Source organism: Fragaria vesca, linkage group LG7 (assembly GCF_000184155.1).
Source record: "Fragaria vesca subsp. vesca linkage group LG7, FraVesHawaii_1.0, whole genome shotgun sequence".
Lineage (NCBI taxonomy): Eukaryota > Viridiplantae > Streptophyta > Magnoliopsida > Rosales > Rosaceae > Fragaria > Fragaria vesca.
Genome location: NC_020497.1, coordinates 20,200,067 through 20,223,064, shown reverse-complemented (window position 1 = coordinate 20,223,064; position 22,998 = coordinate 20,200,067). Strand labels below are relative to the sequence as shown.

At 45.2% G+C, this 22,998-nt stretch overlaps 4 protein-coding genes across 4 annotated transcripts in view; 1 reads left to right on the top strand and 3 right to left on the bottom strand.

Moving 5' to 3' along the window:
- Positions 1-166: 166 nt before the first annotated feature.
- On the bottom strand, positions 167-2,271 carry LOC101290813 (chaperone protein DnaJ-like). The gene is made up of 7 exons (XM_004307796.1): positions 2,180-2,271; positions 1,947-2,024; positions 1,781-1,856; positions 1,205-1,278; positions 1,049-1,119; positions 914-970; positions 167-808 (listed from the first exon to the last, which is right to left on the bottom strand). The coding sequence occupies exons 1-6, from the start codon at positions 2,231-2,233 to the stop codon at positions 925-927; spliced, it is 399 nt and encodes a 132-aa protein (XP_004307844.1). The 5' UTR covers positions 2,234-2,271; the 3' UTR covers positions 167-808; positions 914-924.
- A 1,315-nt stretch (positions 2,272-3,586) lies between these two features.
- LOC101315284 (alcohol dehydrogenase-like 1-like) lies at positions 3,587-6,157 on the top strand. Its single transcript, XM_004307795.1, has 7 exons — positions 3,587-4,123; positions 4,259-4,401; positions 4,566-4,603; positions 4,714-5,149; positions 5,263-5,517; positions 5,608-5,769; positions 5,888-6,157. Exons 1-7 carry the CDS (start codon positions 4,075-4,077, stop codon positions 5,996-5,998), a joined length of 1,194 nt encoding a protein of 397 aa, XP_004307843.1. The 5' UTR covers positions 3,587-4,074; the 3' UTR covers positions 5,999-6,157.
- A 200-nt stretch (positions 6,158-6,357) lies between these two features.
- Positions 6,358-8,248, bottom strand: LOC101314998. Its single transcript, XM_004307794.1, has 5 exons — positions 8,081-8,248; positions 7,784-7,928; positions 7,611-7,704; positions 6,849-6,929; positions 6,358-6,732 (listed from the first exon to the last, which is right to left on the bottom strand). The coding sequence occupies exons 1-5, from the start codon at positions 8,118-8,120 to the stop codon at positions 6,595-6,597; spliced, it is 498 nt and encodes a 165-aa protein (XP_004307842.1). The 5' UTR covers positions 8,121-8,248; the 3' UTR covers positions 6,358-6,594.
- Positions 8,249-20,816: 12,568 nt separating this feature from the next.
- The window catches only part of LOC101314703, a 6,773-nt gene continuing 4,591 nt past the window's right edge, over positions 20,817-22,998 (bottom strand). The window contains exons 10-11 of the mRNA XM_004307793.1: positions 22,232-22,611; positions 20,817-22,106 (exon numbers count right to left, since the gene is read on the bottom strand). Of these exons, the coding sequence (XP_004307841.1) occupies positions 21,216-22,106; positions 22,232-22,611 (1,271 nt within the window). The 3' untranslated portion in view covers positions 20,817-21,215. The remainder of the gene's footprint in view (positions 22,107-22,231; positions 22,612-22,998) is intronic.

The window sequence follows — 22,998 nt, the reverse complement described above, 5'->3', positions numbered from 1 at the left end:
GCCACCAGCTAGCAGCTTTTATATGAGAAGAGAGGCCAAATGAACAAGGGGTCCATTGATGCAGTCGAAGCGTTACATACTGAATTACAATCATGATTACAGGAACCATTTATCTAATTGTCTCCCTTCCTCAAGGAATGTGTCGAAAGTTTTATTCTTGCGTCCTGGAGAGGCAAATGAAGCGATTTTCTATAGTCATGTATGCCAGAATCCAATCAACAATAGCAATGGTTTGTTCATCTCGTTCTCTAAGTGACTCGGAGGTTTATTTTTAAGAGAGCTGAGAGTTGAGAACAATGAAAAGAATATACATAAAGAATTACAGAAACAAGATCTGGAGGAGATTTGACTAATCTGATCAATCACAAGTCACTTGAAGATAATTCACAGTGAAGGTGCAGGGTGCACAAGCAGAAGGCGGCAAATGCCTGGTGTTCACAAAGGGACCTTAGAGGGGGGGATTTGAACCACACCTAATTCTGGGGAAACTGATGAGAACCGGATCAAGCAAGACAAATGCCCTTCTCAACACCTTTCTCATCAACCTGCCAGACACCGTCTCTGCTCACGCATTGGCTCAGACAAACGAGTTTGATGGAACCACTCGCGGACACTTTGATAGGCTCCCCAAAGAACTCCTCATCAATCATTGAGACTTGAGAGAAACCAAACCAGATTAATACTTACAACTCAAGGTTTTTTCTTCAAATTTTGTTTGTAGCCAATCAAGCCAACATCCAATTGTCGGTATCTAACTTGATAGGGTTCATATGTTGCATTCATGTGAGCCTTTTGAGTTTTGATGATCCTAGGCAAATAGGGTTTAATCAGATAAGTGATATTTCACAGAAGATTCCACAATGGATCAGAAGCGGAAAAGTTTATATAAATCCATAGGTACACTATACTGTACCTTATTAGATATTAGGCTGATTTCTCTGCTAATACATCGGTTTCCACCAATTGTGGCCTGCATTGTTATAGATAAATTGTCACCTCTTTTTTCCTTTCCAGGATATTCAAACAATGACAATTGCATATACATTACCGTGTTGATGCATGACTAATACCCAGGCCATTGCATGTAAGTATCATTCCTCTAAATCTGCCAAGATATTCCTGTTGAGCAAAACCAATACATATCATCCATATTCAGGACCCTCGAAAGAAATGTGACAGAAATGAGGTTGGCAAACGTTCATACCGGTAAAGTATACTTATCAATCTCACATATGCCAGTTAGATCATAGTCAAGTCGCTTAGCAGGATCACTCAACACTGCAGAAGAAACGAGAAATGAATGACAAGATAATGAGCAAGTTGCTTTCATTTGGCATTATCTATGATGATATAAATATTGCAATGTACTCCAATAATATAAAGCACAGATTTATACAAAATGATCGACTATTCAAGACTAAGCAACCCAAACATCATTTTGGAAGTGCTAGGGGTTGTATATGCTGCTTACGAAGATTGAACAGAAGAAGGAAAGTTGGTCTAGCAACGTAACCACAGTTGAGTATTATTATTGCATGCACCAGATGTAGATTAGTTCAATATACTACAAAGTTATCACACTAAATTTAAGCTTGAACTGACACACGGTTGCCAATTAGTATTTGTTTCAAAAGCCAAGAGATCAATTTCAAATTATATATTTTGACTGTTGAGGTTGCAAATACAGTACTAGTATGGAGGCTATGGCTAATGTAACGAACTCAAGAGGAAGGGGAATAACAGGCAAGCATTGAGAACATGACACAAAGGACCGAGTTACCTTCGTAAGCTTCGTTAATCTCTTGAAACTTTGCTGTAACGTGAGCGCCACCGTTGTGCTTATCAGGATGCCACTTCTATATATATACATAAGTCGAGCAGAAACATGAGATTTTAATGAACAATCAGGTAATGCATAAGCCCAATAAAAAGGACATGACTAGTACCAGAGCAAGTCTTCGGTAATTTAGCCTGATGTTCTCATCAGTTGCATCATAATCAACCTCCAAAATTCGGTAGTAATCCTTGGGACATGAACATGAACTCCAGGTTAATCTAATTTCTACACTACTTGATGCCTCCAATAATTCAAATTCGATCTCAATGTGGACAAGTGAATGCAAGTGGAATCTAGATGAAAACTGAAAACTGAATTGGATAGAAGATTAGAAGCATATACCTTGTTGTTTTGGTCGGGGGTGGTACTACCACAGCCACTGCCACTGCCCTCCATCTACGGCAACATAACGCTTCATTAGAGAGAGAGAGAGACCAAGGAAAGCAAAAGGAGCCGCCTTCTATTCCTAGCAGTAGTAGTAATAATAATAATAATATCAATTTGTGGAAGATAGAAACTGGAAAAGGAGTTGGGCGGTGGTGGTGGTGGTGCCACACTATCCTCCCAGAGTTGTCTGATTCTAATGGGCCATTGGGCTTTGCCTTTTTGTTTCGACTGGACCATCGGTTACAAGCCCACAGTGTTGCTCGCTTCGGCTTGCATGTTTCATGTTTCATGATTCACAACTCAAGCTAGTTGGTGAAACACGAATAAAATCTTAGAGTATCGCAACAGCTGATCGATTAGAGCCAGCTTTCCTAGCTTACTCGGGAATGAAGAAAATGCAGTTCAATCTCATAGCTGCACTCTAAATTACCAAGCACGCACGTCCATATATCATTAATCCTGCACCACAACAACTTTTGGTTCATGGAAAAGGAAGGATAGGAAATCATTTCTTTGCATTTTCCATTACCATGGGAAATTGTAATTCCTATTCATTTTGCTTTCCAAATGTTTGGTACTTTCGTGAAGAGGAAAAAAAATCATATCTATTTTGAAAGACATGTGACTAAAAATTAGGAAACAATCATTTGAGTATGGACAACTTAATAAAAAATAGTTTAATAAGTGTAAGAAATTAGGAGGGAAAGTAATTCTATGGGATGAGTGGAGGGAACTAATTTTCACTTATTTTCTTTGCTCCCAAGAACCACGTTCCAGTCCAGCTAATTTCCTATAATATCCAAACAACAGAAATGAACCATTTTCCTTTCCCTATGCCTTGATTCCACGAAACAAACGTGCGTGGATTGCTTGCATCTCATTGTGTCTTCTATCTTTGTTGCTGAGTTTGATGACGACTTGAGCCGGGCAACAAGAGGAGTACTGTGTAATTATTATTAGCTAATTACAGGGGAAACAAAACGATAAACCATAATATATATAACCCCGCCATATCCCAGATCTGGAGGAGTAAGAGAGATTGAAAGAATTTGCATATCAGATCGATGGACAACTTGGTCCAGACTTTAATTGGATATCAGAAATGCGTTGGGTACTTGAATAGGTGGGCACCGAGTTAGCTAGTCCGCATTAATATTGGAACTTATTATAAATATCATACAGCAGGACCTGATGCCTCGATCATGGATGAGTATGAATTACGTCACACACCCTCTACATCAGTCTACAGTAGTTCGTATGGAAATTCCCAAAGTAAGTCAAAGAAGACGCGCGCGGTGATCCAACAAACTAGTCCAAAGCAAACTAGTCCAAAGCTATCAAAAAAAACAAACTAGTCCAAAGGGCCGGGGAGACGTCGACCAACGGCAGCGCCGGCGCGCAGTCGACTAATTCGATTCGATTCAAACAGCCATCCGTTTGAAATAAATTATCAATCTTGGATGGAGGCGATTACGCTTGGAAGCAAATCACCTCTTTCTATTTTGCAAGCAAATCACCAAGTAACTAATTCATGAAAGCGGGCAGAAATTAATGGCAAGCGGCGCCGGCATAAACTAGCAGGTGACTTCATTATCCCTTTAATTAACCATTAATTTATGGTCTAAGCTAGTATTATTAAAAAGTAAAAACAGATCTGAACTACGTAATGGATGAGCAGCTCTATATATATCAATCCCATTTCATATATAAAGTCAATATTACACAAGATATATGAAGGAAATTAAGGGCCACCAAAATCCAGAAACAAACAGTTAGCAAGCTAGTAATTATTTAAGCTCTATATATTGATAGTTGATTACGTGAATTACAAGTTGAACTTCATCGCAGCTATGTCAGAAATTAGCAGCAGCAGCGCCTCGCAAGTCATTACATGCAAAGGTATGTCTGTATCATACACGTATAGTATCATAATTTACAGTACGTAATCAACCTACTGCCCGGCCAGACTGATCGGGATCGATCTCAGATTCTCATATCTGATATTATACTTACATATGCATGTAAATATAACAGCGGCGGTATGTTGGGGAGTAGGAGAAGGGTGCAAGGTGGAAGAGATACATGTAGAACCACCACGAAAGGGTGAAGTTCGTGTCAAGATGCTCTATGCCAGTCTCTGTCACACTGACGTCATCATCTCCAAAGGATACCCATTTGTATGTACAGTAATATCACTAATATGCATCCATCGATCTATTCATCTATATATCGATCCTTATTGATTCAATCAATCATTAATTGATCTCTATCCTTCATATATATATATATACATCGATCGATCTTCTCTAATTGATTCTCGTCTCCATCTATCCATCTGCAGCCTGCTTTCCCTCGCGTTCTTGGACATGAGGGCGTCGGGTAAGGAAATCAATCACTTAATTGGTCGATAATCATTTTATTCATCTGCTCTAATTACATGTATCGATGATCTGATGCATTAATAAATACATGGGATTTATACTGTGCAGTGTGGTAGAGAGCGTCGGAGAGGGAGTAAACGCCGAGGATTTCAAACAAGGAGACATTGTGATACCAACGTTTGTTACAGAGTGCCAAGAATGCGAGAATTGCTTGTCAGGCAAGACCAACCTGTGCCTCAAATATCCAATGACCTTCAGCGGTCTAATGCTCGATGGTACTTCAAGAATGTCAACTGTCAAGGGACATAAGATGCTGTACCACCTCTTCACTTGCTCCACATGGTCCGAGTACATGGTTGTCGAGGCCCTTTTCCTAGTCAAGCTCCACAACTGGGGTGCTCATGATACTACCAAGCCACCTCTGTCCCATGCTAGCTTCCTCTCCTGTGGGTTCTCTACTGGACTTGGGGCTTCTTGGAAGGAAGCTAAGGTCGAAAGAGGATCAACTGTTGCTGTTATTGGTCTTGGTGCTGTTGGATTAGGGGTGAGTAGTACTAGTTTCCAAACAGATCGAGATGCTGCTACCTGACCTAGCAGTCTAGCACAGCAAAATTAAACTAGTTAATGTTAATATGTTACGTTGTTCTTGTGCTGCAGGCACTTGAGGGGGCTAGAATGCAAGGTGCAGCTAGGATAATCGGTGTCGACAAAAATGAGATGAAAAGAGAAAAAGGAATTGCTTTTGGAATGACTGATTTTATAAACCCTGACAATAATGAACACGATCAAGGTCATAAAAAGTCGATTTCTGAGCTCATCAAAGACTCTACAGATGGAATGGGTGTAGACTATTGCATTGAGTGCACTGGCGTTGCACCTTTCATGAATGAAGCCCTTGTGGCCACAAAAATGGTACGCACACACGCCCCATTGCCGTTGTAATTTCATCGGAATTAACTTCATCTTATCTAAATTTCTTTCTTGTCCTTGCAATATCTGCAGGGTAAAGGAACAGCAGTCCTGCTAGGAACCACAGGTACAGCAGCACCCGTTCAAATCGATTTTCTGTCCTTAATGGTCGGCAGAACCTTGAAAGGGTCCATATTTGGAGGGCTCAAAGCCAAAACCGACCTTCCCATTCTAATCAACAAATGCGTGAATAAGGTGATTTAGTTACTGCTCCTACTCCTAGACTTTGATCTTTCGATTTTCTTTTTAAAATTTGGACTATGTAAGAAGTCTCAAAGTAACTGTACTCTACTTGCTGTCTTACTCCATACAGGAAATGCAACTGGGTGAACTCTTGACTCATGAAATTCCTCTCGTGGATATCAACCACGCATTTGAACTCTTAAAGCAGCCAGATTGTGTGAAGATTGTCATCAAGATTTGACACTGTTTGTTCGACTACGTTTTTTTGTTAGAATAAATGAGTTTCATTGTTTCTTCCCAGAATGATGCTGATGCTCATCCATGTGAACATCTTAAACCTACCATTTTCTACTTCAAGTAAATTGGAGTAACCTATAATATAACTTCGTTTTTCCGCTTCTTCATGATCTGTACACCATACCTTATTTTCCAGAATGTACTCGAATTGCATATTTAAGAGTACAACGATTTATTGAAGGAAACCGAAAAAAAAAAAAACAAGAACAGGAATTCTAAGTTGATGGAGTTCACGAAAATATAAATAAAATAGATTGCCCTTGGGTATGTAAACAAGACTTATCCATATATTCCCTTAGTTGTCATTCAATTCAAGAAAGGGTAGAAATCACATTTATAATTTATTAATCCACAGTTTGTAAGCGAAAAGTCCAAAACTATAAACAGATTTAACAAAACCCGCACTGTTAAACCAAATTACTGAAACAAACATCCACAAAAATACTATTGCAAGAACACAGTTACATGTCCAAATATAAAATACATGTGGCCTTTCAAGATTTCAAGTTCATAATTAGCAACCAGAGAGTAAAACTAATCTCACATGGTAGCTTCTACTTCAGGATCACTTTGGACTGGCGCCGCAGGCGCATTGTTCCCACCTCTCAAGCGGGAAGAGACATTGTCAATGGCTGAATTGAGCTGACTTATCTTTGCATTCAAGGTCTGCCTGGTCTTCTGCATACCGGGAAAAGCAAAAGAAAATTGATCGGTCATATATTCTTCTTCCTAAAAAGTGAATGATAATTGCATCTCGAAAAGTGGGAGAAGCGTCCAGTCACACATGTGGTTACCTCTAAACCTTCGTCATAGTATATTGGTCTCCTGGCCTTACGAAATCCATATTCATCTTCATTGAGGAGAGATCTTCTGATCTGCATAAGACAAAAGTGGAAACCGGCCAGTATCAAAACCTAAATGAAATGACCGATAAATTAAGACAATATAAAGAAAAGTGCACTGTAGACAGGCAACAGTAATTTGAGAATCGAGGAGAACATAAGGACTATTCTGAGCACTCAAGTTTTCATCCATAAAGAGCAGGTGACATTCTCAGTTCAATGTGAGTGTCAGGATCTAAAGTCTAACGTTAAATGACAAAAGAAATCCAGTAAGACTGACCATCCGATGAGAATAACAAGCAATAAATATCATAGAATGGGTAGAACAAATGGAAATGTATATTACAAAGCCCTCAGCCTCAGGTAAAAGAAAAGATAAAATGGATTACACTTTAGCTCAAATAGAAAGGTCAGGAAATGGAATTAAAAATGAAAATTTATCGATTTCTACTTTTTGTCCTGAAAATCGTATTCCAGTGGGAAAGTGAATAAACGCAAGATACAACCTCACACATAATAAGTGATAAAGACTCAGGATCCTTTCATAAGCAGGAATAGAAAATAGATCATCATGCCGTGTCTAGGTGTTGAGTATGTCGGAAAGTGTACATGCATTGAGCTCAAAAGTAAGATCTTTCAATATGAGCATGTTGAAAACAAGTAGCAAAAGTTCTAGAACAGTGAAGCCAGGAAGAGTCATATAGAGAATCACACCTGTGGAGCAAAAACATAAGCTAAAGTTCCAAACACAGCACCTCCGACGAGGAAACCAGCAAGAAAATCAGCACCTCCACCTCTATTACCATCACTGCTCATAAATTGGAAACTGATTATAAGTCAAAGGTTGTCGCATACATGAACATGAACATGAACAAGGAAATAGTTACCTATACTCAGCACGAACACAGAAACTGCGGTTGTTTCGCAATTGAAGCGAGTTTCTGCGGCGCTGGCTCTGTGGAGTGAGTTTGAGTGATGATTCTGACTTCCCGGACAACCAAATCTCACGGGCTTTCAGCTGAGATCCGCTGCCTACTAATATGAATCAAAGCAAACATACACCAAATCACATCTTCATCTATCAACTGATGCAAAATACCAATTCTATTGAGCATACAAGTCGAATTCCAGAATTCAGTTCATACACCTAACAAGTACAAGTTAATGTAAAGACGGGGGCGTACCTGAGAACGAAGTGGTTAGAGGAGCCGAGCAGATCGCCATTAGAGAGAGAGAGAGCAGATGAATCGTAGGCGATATGAACTATTTCGCTACTCCTGGAAATGAAGGGACAATATGGGGAAGTAATAACCCAAGAGTATATAATACTCCTGCCATAAGTTTTTCCGCCCGATACTATACTTTGGACCCCAATATCTAGTCTCTGTTTGTTTTCTTTGGGCTTTTGGCCTCCTTTTAATCAACAAAAAAAAATATATATCATTACTCATTCATGCTAGTTGGCTCTTATTAATTTTCTTGATTGCAAGCTGCAGCTGATTGTTATTTGAAATAATCAACAAAATGGAAAATTAAGAACTCAGTTACACTAATGTCACGTTTATTAACTTGGAATGACAATCAGACTGATGTTTTTGAAACTAAAGTTTCCGAAGTCAATATGAGAAGAATTGAAGAGAACATAATCTTAAAAAGTCACTCAATACCAATTAAAACAGCAATTTCAACAGCTTTAAAAAACACGGCACGCGAGAGTTTATTTAGGCCCGATAGCGAGTAAATTGATAAAAAACATAGATTTTTGAAGCTAGAATGATTCACCATTTGTTAGGAGGTGTTTGTAAGCACACCCGAACGGAAAAAGCTGGAGGCCTAAAAAAAGTGAAATTTGCCAGAAACTTGTGTGCTATAGCAAGGGGTTTTCTCTCGAATTGGGTGAAACTTGAAATGAGGGACAATACCTCATTTTCTTTTGAAACTAAGGTTTCCGAAGTCAATATGAGAAGAATTGAAGAGAACATAATCTTAAAAAGTTACTCAATACCAATTAAAATAGCAATTTCAATAACTTTACAAAACACGACACACGTGAGTTTATTTAGGCTCGATCGCGAGTAAATTGATAAAAGACACAGATTTTTTAAGCTAGAATGGTTCACCACATGTTAGGAGGTGTCTGTAAGCACACCCGAACGGAAAAAGCCAGAGGCCCAAAAAAAGTGAAACTTGCTAGAAACTTGTGCTATAGCAAAGGGTTTTCTCTCGAATTGGGTGAAACTTGAAATGAGGGACAATACCTCATTTTCTTTTGAAACTAAGGTTTCCGATGTCAATATGAGAAGAATTGAAGAGAACATAATATGGAAAAGTCACTCAATACCAATTAAAACATCAATTTCAACAGCTTTACAAAACACGGCATGCGTGAGTTTATTTAGGCACGATCGCGTGTAAATTGATAAAAGACACGGATTTTTGAAGCTAGAATGGTTCACTATATGTTAGGAGGTGTCTGTAACCACATCCGAACGGAAAAAGCCGGAGGCCCAAAAAAAGTCAAACTTGCTAGAAATTTGTGTGCTATAGCAGGGGGTTTTGGCTCGAATTTGGTGAAACTTGAAAGGAGGGACAATACCTCATTTTCTTTTGAAACTAAGGTTATGATGTCAATATGAGAAGAATTGAAGAGAACATAATCTTAAAATGTCACTCAATACCAATTAAAACAGCAATTTCAACAGCTTTACAAAACACAGCACGCGTGAGTGTATTTAGACACGATCGCGAGTAAACTGATAAAAGACACGGATTTTTGAAGCTAGAATTGTTCACTATATGTTAGGAGGTGTCTGTAAGCACACCCGAACGTAAAAAACCAGAGGCCCAAAAAAGGTGAAACTTGCCAGAAACTCGTGTGCTAGGGGTTTTGGCTTGAATTTGGTGAAACTTGAAATGAGGGACAATACCTCATTTTCTTTTAAAACTAAGGTTCCCGGTTTCAATATGACAAGAATTGAAGAGAACAAAATCTTGGAAAGTCACTCAATTCCAATTAAAACAGTAATATTTCAACAGTTTTACAAAACACGGCGACCGTGAGTTTATTTAGTTCTTAGACGGGTGAAGGCGGCTCTAGGCAGGTCAAGGCGCTCGTTTAGCGGGTCTAGGCATTTCAAGGCGGCCCCTTGACTGCCCTAGGTGGGCCTAGCAGGGCCAAGGAAGGTCAAGGCGGGCTAAGACGGGTCAAGGCGGGTTAAGGCAGCCCTAAACAGGTCAAGGCAGCCCCTTGGCGGCCCTAGACGGGGCTAGGAGGGTGATAAAGACCCATTGGCCAACCATGGCGGCCCCTTGGTGGCCCAAGGAGGGTCAAGGCAGCCCTATGAAGGTCAAGGTGGCCCCTTGACGGCCCTAGGTAGCCCCTTGGAGACCCTAGGCGGGTAATGGCAGCCCCTTGGTGGCCCTAGAGTGGTCACAATGGGTCAAGATGGGTTAAGACAAGTCAATGTGGCCCTAGGCGGGTCAAGGCGTCCGCTGAACGGCCCTAGGCAAGTCAAGGCGGCCCCTTGGCGGCTCTAGGCTAGTCAAGGCGGCTCTTTGGGGGCCCTAGCCAACCCATTGGCGGTCCTAGGCAGGTCATAGCGGCCCCTTAGCTGCCCTAAGAGGGTCAAGGCGGTCTTACCAGTTCAAGGCGGCCCAAGACGACATTAGGCAGGTCACGGCGGGTCATGGCGGCCCTAGACGGGTCATTACGGTCCCTTGGCACCCTTAGACGGGTCATGGCGGCCCCTTGGTTGCCCTAGGCTGGCCTATGAGGGTCAACGCACCCGTGGCGGCCCTAAACGGGTCATTGCGATCCCTTGGCTCCCCTAGACGGGTCTTGGCGGCCCCTTGGTTGCCCTAGGCAGGCCTAAAAGGGTCAACGCGGCCCATGGTGAGGCAAGGCAGGCCGAGACCTGGCAAAGCAGACCGAGGCGAGTCAAGGCGGGTCATGGCGGGACAAGGAGGGTCATGGCGGGCCAAGGCGGGTTATGGCTGACTAAGGCGGCCTCTTGGTTACCCTAGGCGGGCCTAGGAGGGTAAAGGCGGCCCATGGCAGGTCTAAGCAGGTTAAGGTGGCCCAAGGCGGGTCAAGGTGGCCTAAGGCAAGTCAAGGTGACTCAAGGCGGGTCATGGTGGCCCAAGACGAGTCAAGGTGACCTAAGGCAAGTCAAGGCGGGCAATGCCACCAAAGGGTCAAGGCGGCCCCCTTAGTGGCCTTAGATGGGTCAAGGCGGCCCAAGACGGGCCAAGACAGGTTAAGGCTGGCCAAGGCGGTTCTAGGCAGCCCCTTGACGGCCCTAGGCAGCCCCTTGGCCGCCCTAGACGGGTCATGGCGGCCCCAAGGCGGGTCAAGGCGGTAGTTCACGATGAGGGAATTTTTGCGTTTAACACAAAGAGGTGAGATGGAAGAAGTTCGTACTTTGCAGAGCGTTCTTATGTTTCAAAACCTAAGTTTCGACTGGCGGCAGTGCTCCTCCCTAGGGTTGAGCAGCGATTGTGCTTCGGTGGGTGGCGTCGTTGGGAGGTTTCTCGAATAGGATCGTGATGGCGGCGAGAGGCTCCATCTAGGTGGCTTCTTCGACCGTGTTATGGGTGCTGGTTTTCAGAGTTGGAGTTTGACAACAGCATGGCTCTTAGCGGAGTCGATCGTGATGAGTGATGGGACTTAATGGAAGTCGGATCTGAACGGGAGTAGATGTACGGCGGTCTAGTCTAGAGGAGGGTGGTGGTTGCAAAGTGATTGTGTCGACGTCAAAGTCTCATTCGGTTAGCATGCATGCCGACGTGCTTTTCCAGACCAGAGACTTCTCAGACCACATCTTGGGTAGTCTGGTGGCGAAGGGTCAGCGTGTTAATACATAGCCAAAACACTTGGCCATGCCGAGAATGCAAGATCGTTACCCACTCGCCGGAAGCCATTCCGGCCAAGCCATCACTGACAAACCTGCCACGGATGCCCAAAGAGTGGGAGCATAACAGCAACATGCATGCCGAACCCACTCTGCAATAGCTAAACACCCCTGAAAAGGAAGAGACTGAACAGTACCACAGAACATTCCCACATCGGGGACTAATCACAAAACCCCCAATACAAGCCTATAAAACAGGCACGAACTCCCAGAAAAGGTAAGTTCCACTATTCCTCTCATACTCCCGTACTATACAAGTAGCAATCGAACGCTGACTTAAGCATCGGAGAGTCGAAGATTGGGTCATCCCAGTCCCGACTCCTGACGTGTTGTTACTTGTGCAGTTACAGGATTCAGAACCAAGGATTCGACCTCTCGTCCCGTGTTCTCGGAAGAGGTAGAAACAATTGGCGCTAGAAAGAGAGGCCCCTCTTGTGGAACTCCCACCTAGCTTCGCAGGATGGTGGAAATTGTGGATGACCCAAACGAACCCGGAACCCAGATAGAAAAAGAACTTTTCCAATCCGGGGCCACATCCCATAACCAAACTACCGTTGCCACGGCTCCCATTAACCACCCCGATGCCGCCACAGCCCTCGAAATTTTGAAAAAAGACTTCCATGCGTTCCGAGAGCAAGCAGCCAAAGAAAAAGCGGAAGCTAATACGTACCGGGTTCGTATCGCCGAACTAGAGAAAGAACAATTCCTACTTCGCGCAACCCTAGATCACCGCAACAACTATAATGATACTCTAGAACGGGCGGCACGAGTCACCCCTACCCCCAATGCAACCATGACATCCCTGTTTCCTAGCCAAGGGCAGAGCAGTTCCGCGGTCCCGGGAGGCCCCAACCAGATCATTTACGTCACCCATCCACTAACCCACCAATCCTTTCCACTCCCAAAAATGCATTTTGGCTGTTAGTAGTGGAAAATTTTTAGGTTTCATGGTCAGTGAAAGAGATATTGAAGCTAACCCAGAAAAAGTACAAGCCATACTTGACATGACCGTCCCAAAGACTCGGAACGAAGTCCAGTGCCTCACGGGACGTTTGGTGGCCTTGGCACGTTTCATCTCCCGCCTCACAGACAAATGCAACCCATTCTTTCAATTGCTGAAAACTCAGTACTAGGAGAATGTGGCGTGGGGCCTGGAACATTATGACGCCTTCAATAATATCAAAGCCTACCTTGCGACGGTCCCTCTTCTCTCCAAACCTGTCCCGGGAGAGGTACTGTACTTGTATCTGGCCGTTTCCGCCACAGCAATTAGTGCCGCCCTCACACGCCACGATCATGACAACGAGCTCCCGGTGTACTACTGCGGCATAGGGTTCACGGATCCCGAGACACGCTACCCTGACATTGAGAAATTAGCCCTAGCCCTCATCACCGCAGCCAGAAAACTCAGGCAATACTTCCAAGCACATACCATCCATGTCCTCACCAATCACCCCCTGAGGCAAATACTCCAAAAACATGAAACTTCAGGATGCATGGTAAAATGGGCAATAGAATTGGGAGAATTTGACCTACACTTCAAGCCAAGAATAGCCATAAAAGGACAAGCTACCACGGATTTCATTGCTGAATTCATCCCCATGAACCCAGACGATCCCGACCAGGACGCCCACCCCTGGAGCGAAATTTGGGAACTCCACGTTGATGGATCCTCCAACAACAGGCTCAGTGGAGCAGGGATAATAATCACAGACCCAGAGGGCCATTCTTACGAATATGCTCTCCGGTTTGAATTCAAAGCGTCCAACAACATAGCTGCATACGAGGCCCTCATAGCCGGCATTCAGCTCTGTCGAAAACTCGGAGCCCTGCACATCCACATATTCAGTGATTCTCAGCATGTAGTCAATCAAGTGGCAGGAGACTTCAAAGCCAACCAGAACAACCTGGGATCCTACAAAAGCCTAGCTGGCGCCCTCCTACAACACTTCACATCTTACAAGCTCACCCAAATCCCAAGGGCCAAGAACTCCAAGGCAGATGCTCTCGTGAGACTCGCCACAGCGCCTCCCGAGTCCGCGCCACCAGATGTGCACATAGAAATCTTGGACAAACCTAGTATTTCGAAGGCTTATTCAGAAATCTTTGCCATAGAAACATTTAGCCAACCCTCATGGATGGACCCATACGTGGCCTTCCTTTCCAATAGAACCCTGCCTATAGATGCACAAGAAGCACAGCGGTTACGCCACAAAGCTTCACTCTACTTGCTTAAAAGAGGGAAGCTATACCGCCGTGGCCAGTCATGTCCCCTTTTAAAGTGCTTGCCTACAGCAGAAGGGCACAAAGTATTAACATCACTCCACAGTGGAGTCTGTGGAAACCATGCGGGGGCTCAGAACCTCATGTTCAAAGCGCTAAGAGCTGGGTACTATTGGCTAACATTAGAGCAAGATGCAAAGGCAGTTGTCCAAGCATGCCTTCACTGCCACAAATTTGCAGACTTTGCCCACCGTCCCCCAGTTCCATTCTCTGTCATCATTTCCCCAGTCCCTTTCAACCAATGGGGACTCGACTTTGTGGGGCGGCTACCCCCAACCCCAGGACAACTCAAATTTGCTATCGTCCTGGTAGACTATAACACCAAATGGATAGAAGCAGAGCCCCTTGCTACAATCACAACAGAAAAAGTGATCAACTTCCTATGGCGTAATTTATACTGCCGGTTTGGGGTACCACAAGCCATCATCACAGATAATGGGGCACAATTTGACAATGAGACATTAAGAGAATTCCTCTCTGAGCAAGGCACAACAATCTTCTATGCCTCCCCGGCACACCCCCAGACCAATGGCTAAGTGGAAGCTATAAACAAGCTCATCAAGCAAAACCTGAAGAAACGCCTAGAAGATGCTAAAGGGTTATGGGCTGCCAAGCTCCCGGAAGTCCTCTGGACACTTCATACTACCCCCACAGCAGCCACAGGAGAATCCCCATACCTCTTGTCCTATGGCACCGAGGCAGTAATCCCCGTAAAGATGGAGGTCCCGAGTGAACGGGTCACAGCATATAATCCCGAGACAAACACCACGGGATTGCGTCTCAACATGGACCTTCTCGAGGAGCGTCGGGACAGAGCACACCTCAGAAATGTCAACAACAAACAAAAAATTGCCAAGCATTACAACAAAAAAGTTATTCCCCGCCCTCTAAAAGTAGGGGATTGGGTCATGAAAGAGGTTATCCCCCACCCTACCGGGCTCAAGGAAAAATGGGAAGGCCTATTGGAGATAGTCAACGCCCCGGGACCAGCTACCTTCTACCTTCGTGACACCGATGGCCGAGTCCTACCTCGCCCCTGGAACATTCGCCACCTCCACCTCTACCCTGTCTAGCTTCTCAACACTCCAACGCCAACATGGCAGTTAGTACTTCGTTACTCGTGTACTTTAGCCTAGTAGTGGCTCACTTTAAATGTACACCTTTCCCATTAGCGGCCTATATGAAGTAACTAGTTTCTCAATCTTTTTCAACATTCCAACAAAAGAACACAACAACCACACATGCATAAGAAGCAAACATATTCCTTAACATAACAACCTGGACCCCCAGGCAATTCATAAAATAACAAAATTGTTCCACACGGCTAACCACGCCACCAAAAAACGTTGTTCCCAGGACAAACAAGCAGTTAAACTAAAAGGAAAAACAAACTAACTACAACAATTACACCATCCAAGCTATTTCTCCCCGGAAGAGGCCCCGCTTGACTTATTCACACTCCCGCCACTCTTTGACCCGCTACCCCGCCCGCGGCCTTGGCCGATGTTTACCGAAACCCTCTACCCATAAACATGCTTAGAACGGTTGCGTGCCACAGCTGGCGGCCTCACTAACACATTTGGCCGCACCAACGAGCTCACCTGTTGCACTTCCGGAACAGAGGACTTGGACGCAGAAGCCCTTAGCACTTCAACCCGTGGAGACACCACAAGACCAACAACTCGCAGGTTAGGCGGCTCAACAGCAGAAGACGCAACCTGAGAAACGGCCACCTGAGTCGAAAGGGATCCCTCGGGACGTGGAACCCTTGGAGAAGCAGCAGCCAGGGCAAGAGGTCGAAGCACGCCCGCAACATAAACTTCCTTCGGCACAACAGAGGAAGTAGCACGCCAAGTCTCATGCTGTTTCGCTAGGGTCCGCGAGATCTCGGCTTGCTTCCTTTGTTCTGGGGTCATCTGTTCCCAAGCCTTCCTCACAGCATCCCTCTCGGCGTAAAACTTACGCATTGCCACCTCGTTAATCCAACCAGCCTGGCACCCGGTTTTACTCAGCTCATCCTGACCCCAGTTATAGGCACTCTTCAGCTGCTGCTTATAGAGGTCGCTCTCACGGAACACCCTCTCCCCAGCCCCGGCTGCCCTGGCACACTTCACCTTCCAAGCCCTCTCTTGTTCTGCCAAGGCATGATTTAATTTCGCCACCTCAGCTTCCTGGGAAGCAACCTTGGCGACAGCCAATTCTCCAGCTTCCACCTGTTTATCTTTCTCCTCCATGGCCTTCTTCAGCTCAGCCACCTCCTGCCCAACGGTTGCGGCTTGGTCACGGAAAACAACAGCGTCTTGCTCTACCTGCTCCAGACGTCGCGTGAGGGCGCGGTTATTTTCTTCCGCCTCCTTCAGTTGCTGACATTTGGTCTCAGCATCTTCCTGCAGATGAGTCACAGCTCTCTCGCTTGCCGCGTACATAAGAAGGGTAGCCTATAGGCAAGACAACAACATAAAAAAAAAAAAAAACAAGAACAAACGGAGAAAAGCACAACTGAACCCCCTGAACGCCTACCCGGGTCAACTTCTCCTTGGCAAGAGCAATACCAGCTAAAGGCTCAACCTCCTCCAGGACATTCATGTCGCGGGAGCGGTGCCGCATATCATACGCCATCTGCGCTAAGTATGGTTGCGCATCCCCGGTCCCCTCCAGTGCAAGGGTGATCTCCGCCAAACTCCCGGAACTTCCAGAACGCCCTTCCTTCCGGGACCTTTTTCCTTGGCCATCACGCAAAGACTCGACCCTCTCCTTCCCCTTCCGAGTCTTGGTCACGACGACCTCCTCGGAGTCCTGCCCAAGGGGTTCCACCTCCTCCGTCACGAGATCCTCGCCACCAATCTGGCCTTCCCCTACATCTCCCAGCGACGCATCCTCCATCCCAGCGGGCTCCGGGACATGCTCTTCCCCCACCGGAACTTGTTCTTCCTCCCCTTGATCACCAACCCCGACTTCTACACCCTCGTCACTCACCCCTTGGTCACCTAAGCCCATTACTTCCGCCACCAAGGGAGGCACGTAAGCATAGTCGTCATCCACCAAATTCAACCTCACAAAATCATCTTCACCCTCGCCAAACTCCACCTCCTTCCCTTCCCCAGTCTCCAGGTCGACATCATACCGCTTCGCGTGAGCAGCCTCTGCCAACAACCCATCCAGAACGTCCTGATCAGAGACCTTGTCGTAAGGCCCTTCCTTCTTCCGCGACTCAGCGTCCCGAGTCATCGTCACTGCATCAGACAAGTAAAGATCAAAACACAAGCAAAACAAAAAACAAAAACGAAAAAACCTATGCAACCAACTCAAAAGCAAAATACAGACCCGGGACCTGGGAGTAACCAAAATAACTATACACGCCGAGGTGGCATATCCGGTATGAACTCCTACACTTGAATGCCCACAACACCCGGCGTGTCCGACGCTCTATTAGCTCGGTTAATTTATATTCTTGGGGCACTACACAAAGTCAGCAGTCAGCAGGGGCAGAACAGTACAAACAGAAAAGAAAACACGAGACACAAAACATGGTACCTATTTTTTGAAACGCCTCGGGTACTCGAAACGGGTGTCCATGCCACTCCTGCCACTGCCCCCCGACAAGGAAACACTTCAGTCGCCAGCCCTGACTCCTCTACTAGGATCTTGAACTTCCCCCGGGACTTCAACGTCACGCAACCCCAGCTGCCCTTCTTCACACAATACGCCATATGCCAACAGGCGTTAAACTCCTCATAGTTGGGGAACTCTTGCCCCAGCAAACGAAAAAGCACCCATGTTCCTAATATTTGTCGCAACATGTTTGGGGTAACTTTCCCCGGGGCGACATGCAGACACGCCAAGGTGTACTGCAAAAAGGCAGGTAACGGGAACATCAACCCGCACTTCAACTGGTACTCGTATACTAATGTAAAGTTGTCCGGGGGGTTCCAAAAATTAACACCCCTCCCGAGAGGCCGTAACAAGACCTCCTCGGGGATACTCCAATTCTCCCTGAGCGCCTTCAATTCTGACGACGTCGTACTCTCGCCAGGGGGATCCCAGAACAAGTCATCATCTTCCCGAGACCTTGTCATGCTAAACTCTTCTACCTCCTGCAAGAGAGGGTCAAACGAGGATACGTGAGACCCTGCATCCGTAACAAGAATGCATTCCCCTAAGTCAAGTGCAACCTCCGCCATAAGGTAATCTACTTCCTCCTCCAACTGGTGCAAGGTGTCCGAATCAGGATCAGTCGAGGTAGAGACAACCACAATCTCCTCGTTGGACACCCACACCGGATCTGTCATACCCTACATCCTCACATGTCAGACTCTCGCTACCTTAACAGTAGCTAACCCGATAGCAAACCACTCAATCCTCTAATCTAGCCTAGCATGGTAACCACTGAAGCAAAACCCACACACAGTGTCCCTATTGATTCAAAATAAAACAAAAACAGACCTAGAAAGGGAATTGACAAGTTCATACCTGGGAAAATTGGATCTGTGTAGTGGCAATGAAGCTGGTTGCAAACAGCCGAGCGCTCACACCCAATCGATCGAGGATGAAATTGGACATTCCCCAGGTTCGATTCACAGTTCGTCACAGCCCCTCTTCACAAATCGAGAAACCCACTATTCAACCCTAATTCCTCTGTTTTTGAAATCCAAACTCTCTCCTTCTGTTTCCTAGGTCTATTTATAGAGCATTTAAGGGGACCTTGATCGTCCAGATCCTCTCCCTCTCTACGGTCAGGGCATAGCCATGTCAACCATGATCAGAGGGCGCGCCCCACGATCCTACGCACACGCGTTAATTACGCGCACGTTACAACAACAACAACAACAACAAAAAAGACACACAAACCAACTAAACCGTTACGACCTTAAAACCCGCCATAAATGACCGCGTGTCCCTCATAAACTGGCCATTTATGACACACACGGGATATGACGCAAAGATTCGTACCGAGATCTCGAAACGTAACCCCAGCCACCTCGCGACCCTCACGTGGCGACTCGGGGACCCGGCACCTTACCCCAGCTCCCGGGTAGGACAATCTCGGAACGTAACCCTAGCCACCTCGCGACCCTCGCATGGCGACTTGGGACTCGGCACCTTGCCCCTAGCTCCCGGGTAAGACAATCTCGGAACGTAACCCCAGCCACCTCGCGACCCTCGCGTGGCGACTCGGGGACTCGGCACCTTGCCCGCAGCTCATAGGTAAGGCAATCTCAGAACGTAACCCCAGCCACCTTGCGACCCTCGCGTGGGGACTTGGGGACTCGGCACCATGCCTCCAGCTCCCGGGTAAGACACATTCTCGGCATAACTTGAAAAATAATTCCCCACCCAAGAGCTCTCTCGGACTGGGGACTTGTTAATACATAGCCAAAACACTTGGCCATGCCGAGAATGCAAGATCGTTACCCACTCACCGGAAGCCATTCCGGCCAAGCCATCACTGACAAACCTACCACGGATGCCCAAAGAGTGGGAGCATAACAGCAACATGCATGCCGAACCCACTCTGTAATAGCTAAACACCCCTGAAAAGGAAGAGACTGAACAGTACCACAGAACAGTCCCACATCGGGGACTAATCACAAAACCCCCAATACAAGCCTATAAAACAGGCACGAACTCCCAGAAAAGGTAAGTTCCGCTATTCCTCCCATACTCCCGTACTATACAAGTAGCAATCGAACGCTGACTTAAGCATCGGAGAGTCGAAGACTAGGTCATCCCAGTCCCGACTCCTGACGTGTTGTTACTTGTGCAGTTACAGGATTCGGAACCAAGGATTCGACCTCCCGTCCCGTGTTCTCGGAAGAGGTAGAAACACGGCGGACGGCAGCCAAATTGATGGCTAGTTTGTTGGCGTTCTTCTGGGCGGAACACTGCGGCGGTGCTAGGCTTCCTTTGGTCAAACCTAGGGCTGACTGATGATAGTAGGTCGGGCCTGGGAATTTATGGGTTGGCTGTTGGGTTGTTTATGTGCCTTACTAATGGGCTGGAATTGGACCCAGGTGAAACTAGGTCGGTTGCTAGGGCCTGGTTTGTCTTAACGATTGTGGGTTGTTGGGTTCAACTTGGTGGGCCTCTTCCTATGACAACAAAATGATGAGGTTGTTTGCAATGGCATTGCATGGTTTTGGAGCTTTAATTGGCTTAGATGTGGAGGGGTACACCATAAAGGTCTCTAGGACCCAAACATCTTTGTTGATTGCCCTTAAATTGTGTGCTGTCGGAGTAGTTTGACTCTTTTTTTTCTGTAGGTTTTTTTGTTAGTGAATAGTGCGAATGCACTCGACATTTGCTGGTAGGTTTTTTTCTTCTTATCTTTTTGTTGTCTTTTGTTAATCTGATTCAGGTGTCGTTTGACATCTGTTGTTAGGCTAGGTCTGGCTGTTTAACAGCACTTTGAGCAATGGATGATAACGAGAGTCATTCGTGACTTTCAAGCTTGATCTTGTAAGATCGTTGATTGATGGACGGAACTTGACTCCTTTCTCCCTTTAAAAAAAAATGGAATAAGCATGTGTTTCCCCTACTTATCAGGAATTGATTTCTGACAAACCCTAATTCATGAAAATGAACTGCTCTCATAACGATTCAGTCCGTCTCTCATTCTAGTTAATTGTCATTCATGATTTTTACCATTTTGACTTTTTGAGTTAGTAATATCATGAGATGAATGAACGATGTGCTATTGGACGTGAATGGAGATGGTATAGGCGTACAACAGTAGTGGGGATAATAAAAATGTGTCGAAGTGAACTTATGTGTAACTGACCCTATTAAGAAACTAAACATATGAAAAGGCTCCGATAGGCCTACCTCCCACCATGATAATTTAAATTCTAATTGGATACCAATTGATCTCTGAATCTTAAGAGTTGGCATCACGTTGATTAACCTAGTGACATTCGGCTTTCATTCTCTTATATGTACAAACAGCCGTAACAATAACATACTCAGAAACCAAAGAGATGAACACCAACGAAACGGGAGCATAATAGAGAAAACTGTGAGGATCCTATAGGATATATGAACAAAGGGAAATGGGCGCTTCTCATGGCTCCTGAGCATTACCACATGCGCGGTCACACTAACATACATGGTGCACACATTCATCGGCCTTCTATTTTTCTGGGAAGGGCCCAAACAGAAGCAGCGATGTATTCACATGGTGCCTTTCAGGCACAAGTTGCTCAGATTTTGTAACAGGTTTCACAGGTTGTTCCTCGTCTGGGAAGGGGAAAGAAAGAGAGAGTGAAAGTGAAGCAGAGATATCATCTTCTTTCTCACCTGCTGTTTTTTCTAAATGCCTGTCCTGGTTATCTCTCTCATCACCTAACCCAACAAAGAATGGCAGATTCCCTTTACTTGGTGATTTTGTTTCCGCCCTGAGAGCAAGCTCAAGACTCGGAAACCCATCTGACTTATCCTCTTTCCCTGATGAGAAATTTTTCCAAGGCAGAGAGTTATCCATCCGAAATTCCTGGATATTCCTTGATTCCACAGGAAAAAAATGCCTTTCAGTAGTTCCCAGGTCCTCTGGAATAACTTTTTCATCACATTCTTCAGTACAGCTCTTCTCTTCAGCTGAAGTAGAAGTGACAGACTTTGAAGTACTAAAACCATGTAATTCACTAGAATCTAGTTTTGGTTTCTTACTCTCACTCTGTCCATCTCTTTGAATAGTATTCACCACATTCCACGGCATTTCTTGATTTGTAGCGGAAGAAGCTGCTGTCTCTGACAGATCTATAAGTGGATGTCTAGAATTAGACTGACAAGAGTTGACTCTTGTTGTCAAGTCTGTCACTAAAGTTGTTTCCGTTTCTTTGGATCCATCATCTCTCTTCAGTTCCCTCACTTGTTTAAATTCATCCCTGTGATTCACTTTTTCCAGAATCACCTCCTCCTTGTCACCTCCTGAGACACCAATCATGTTTTCTCTATCTGCAATTATGTCCTTCCCAATATGCCTTGCAGTGTCTAGTCTGCTCTCTCGAATGCAAACTTCTTGCTGCAGAACATGAAAGAACATTAAAACAGATAACAACGCTATATTAATCACATAGAATTCCTCAGGCCACAGACAGACATTGCCAAAGAGATATGCATTATGCATTATGGGAAAATAAACCTTACCAGGGAAGGAGTGGTGCATGTAACTCCACCAGACAAATCTGCATTGTATGCTGTGTATTCGCAGTCACCCCTGCTATCCTGTAGCACCGAGTTCTCTTTTGAACCGCGACACATCTCTTCGGGGTACATATATTTGCTATCAAGATCCTTGCTAACCATCAAAACCAGAGATTCTGGGGACTTGGATGCAGAGGCTGCATCAGACAACCCATCACCTACACCTATATGCTCGGGAACATGCAGGTTCTTGGCCACAGTCATGACAGTGGGAATGTCATTGTCCAATGAGACATCAGGAAGATCCACTTTTCTAGTAGAGTCTATGTAATGCACCCTTGTCTCCCTGAACACACCCCATAAGAAATAAAGCATATTCCAACCTGCCAATAACAGATGAATGAGATATAACTCTAAAACCCAAACACTTGGGATAGGACCGAGCATGTTATCAAGCTGAGCATGACAGCCAACAAATAAAAAGAAGATGCAATTATTTATAATATTATTGCCTATTTCTATATACTATATAAGTAGGGAATCAGAATATCAGCATGCTCAATCATGCCTGAAGCTACATGTCACTGTGATCCTCAACTTGCACACAGAATCCCATCAATATATATATATATACAGGCCTTCTTGGCTGAGAAAAATCCTATATCAGGCCTTCTTGGCTGCGGATGTCCGCACCGATGGTTTTGGTGCAGATTTTCATTTTTACACCACTTTTCGATCGAATTTCCTCATCTCCACCGTCTAGTATCTAG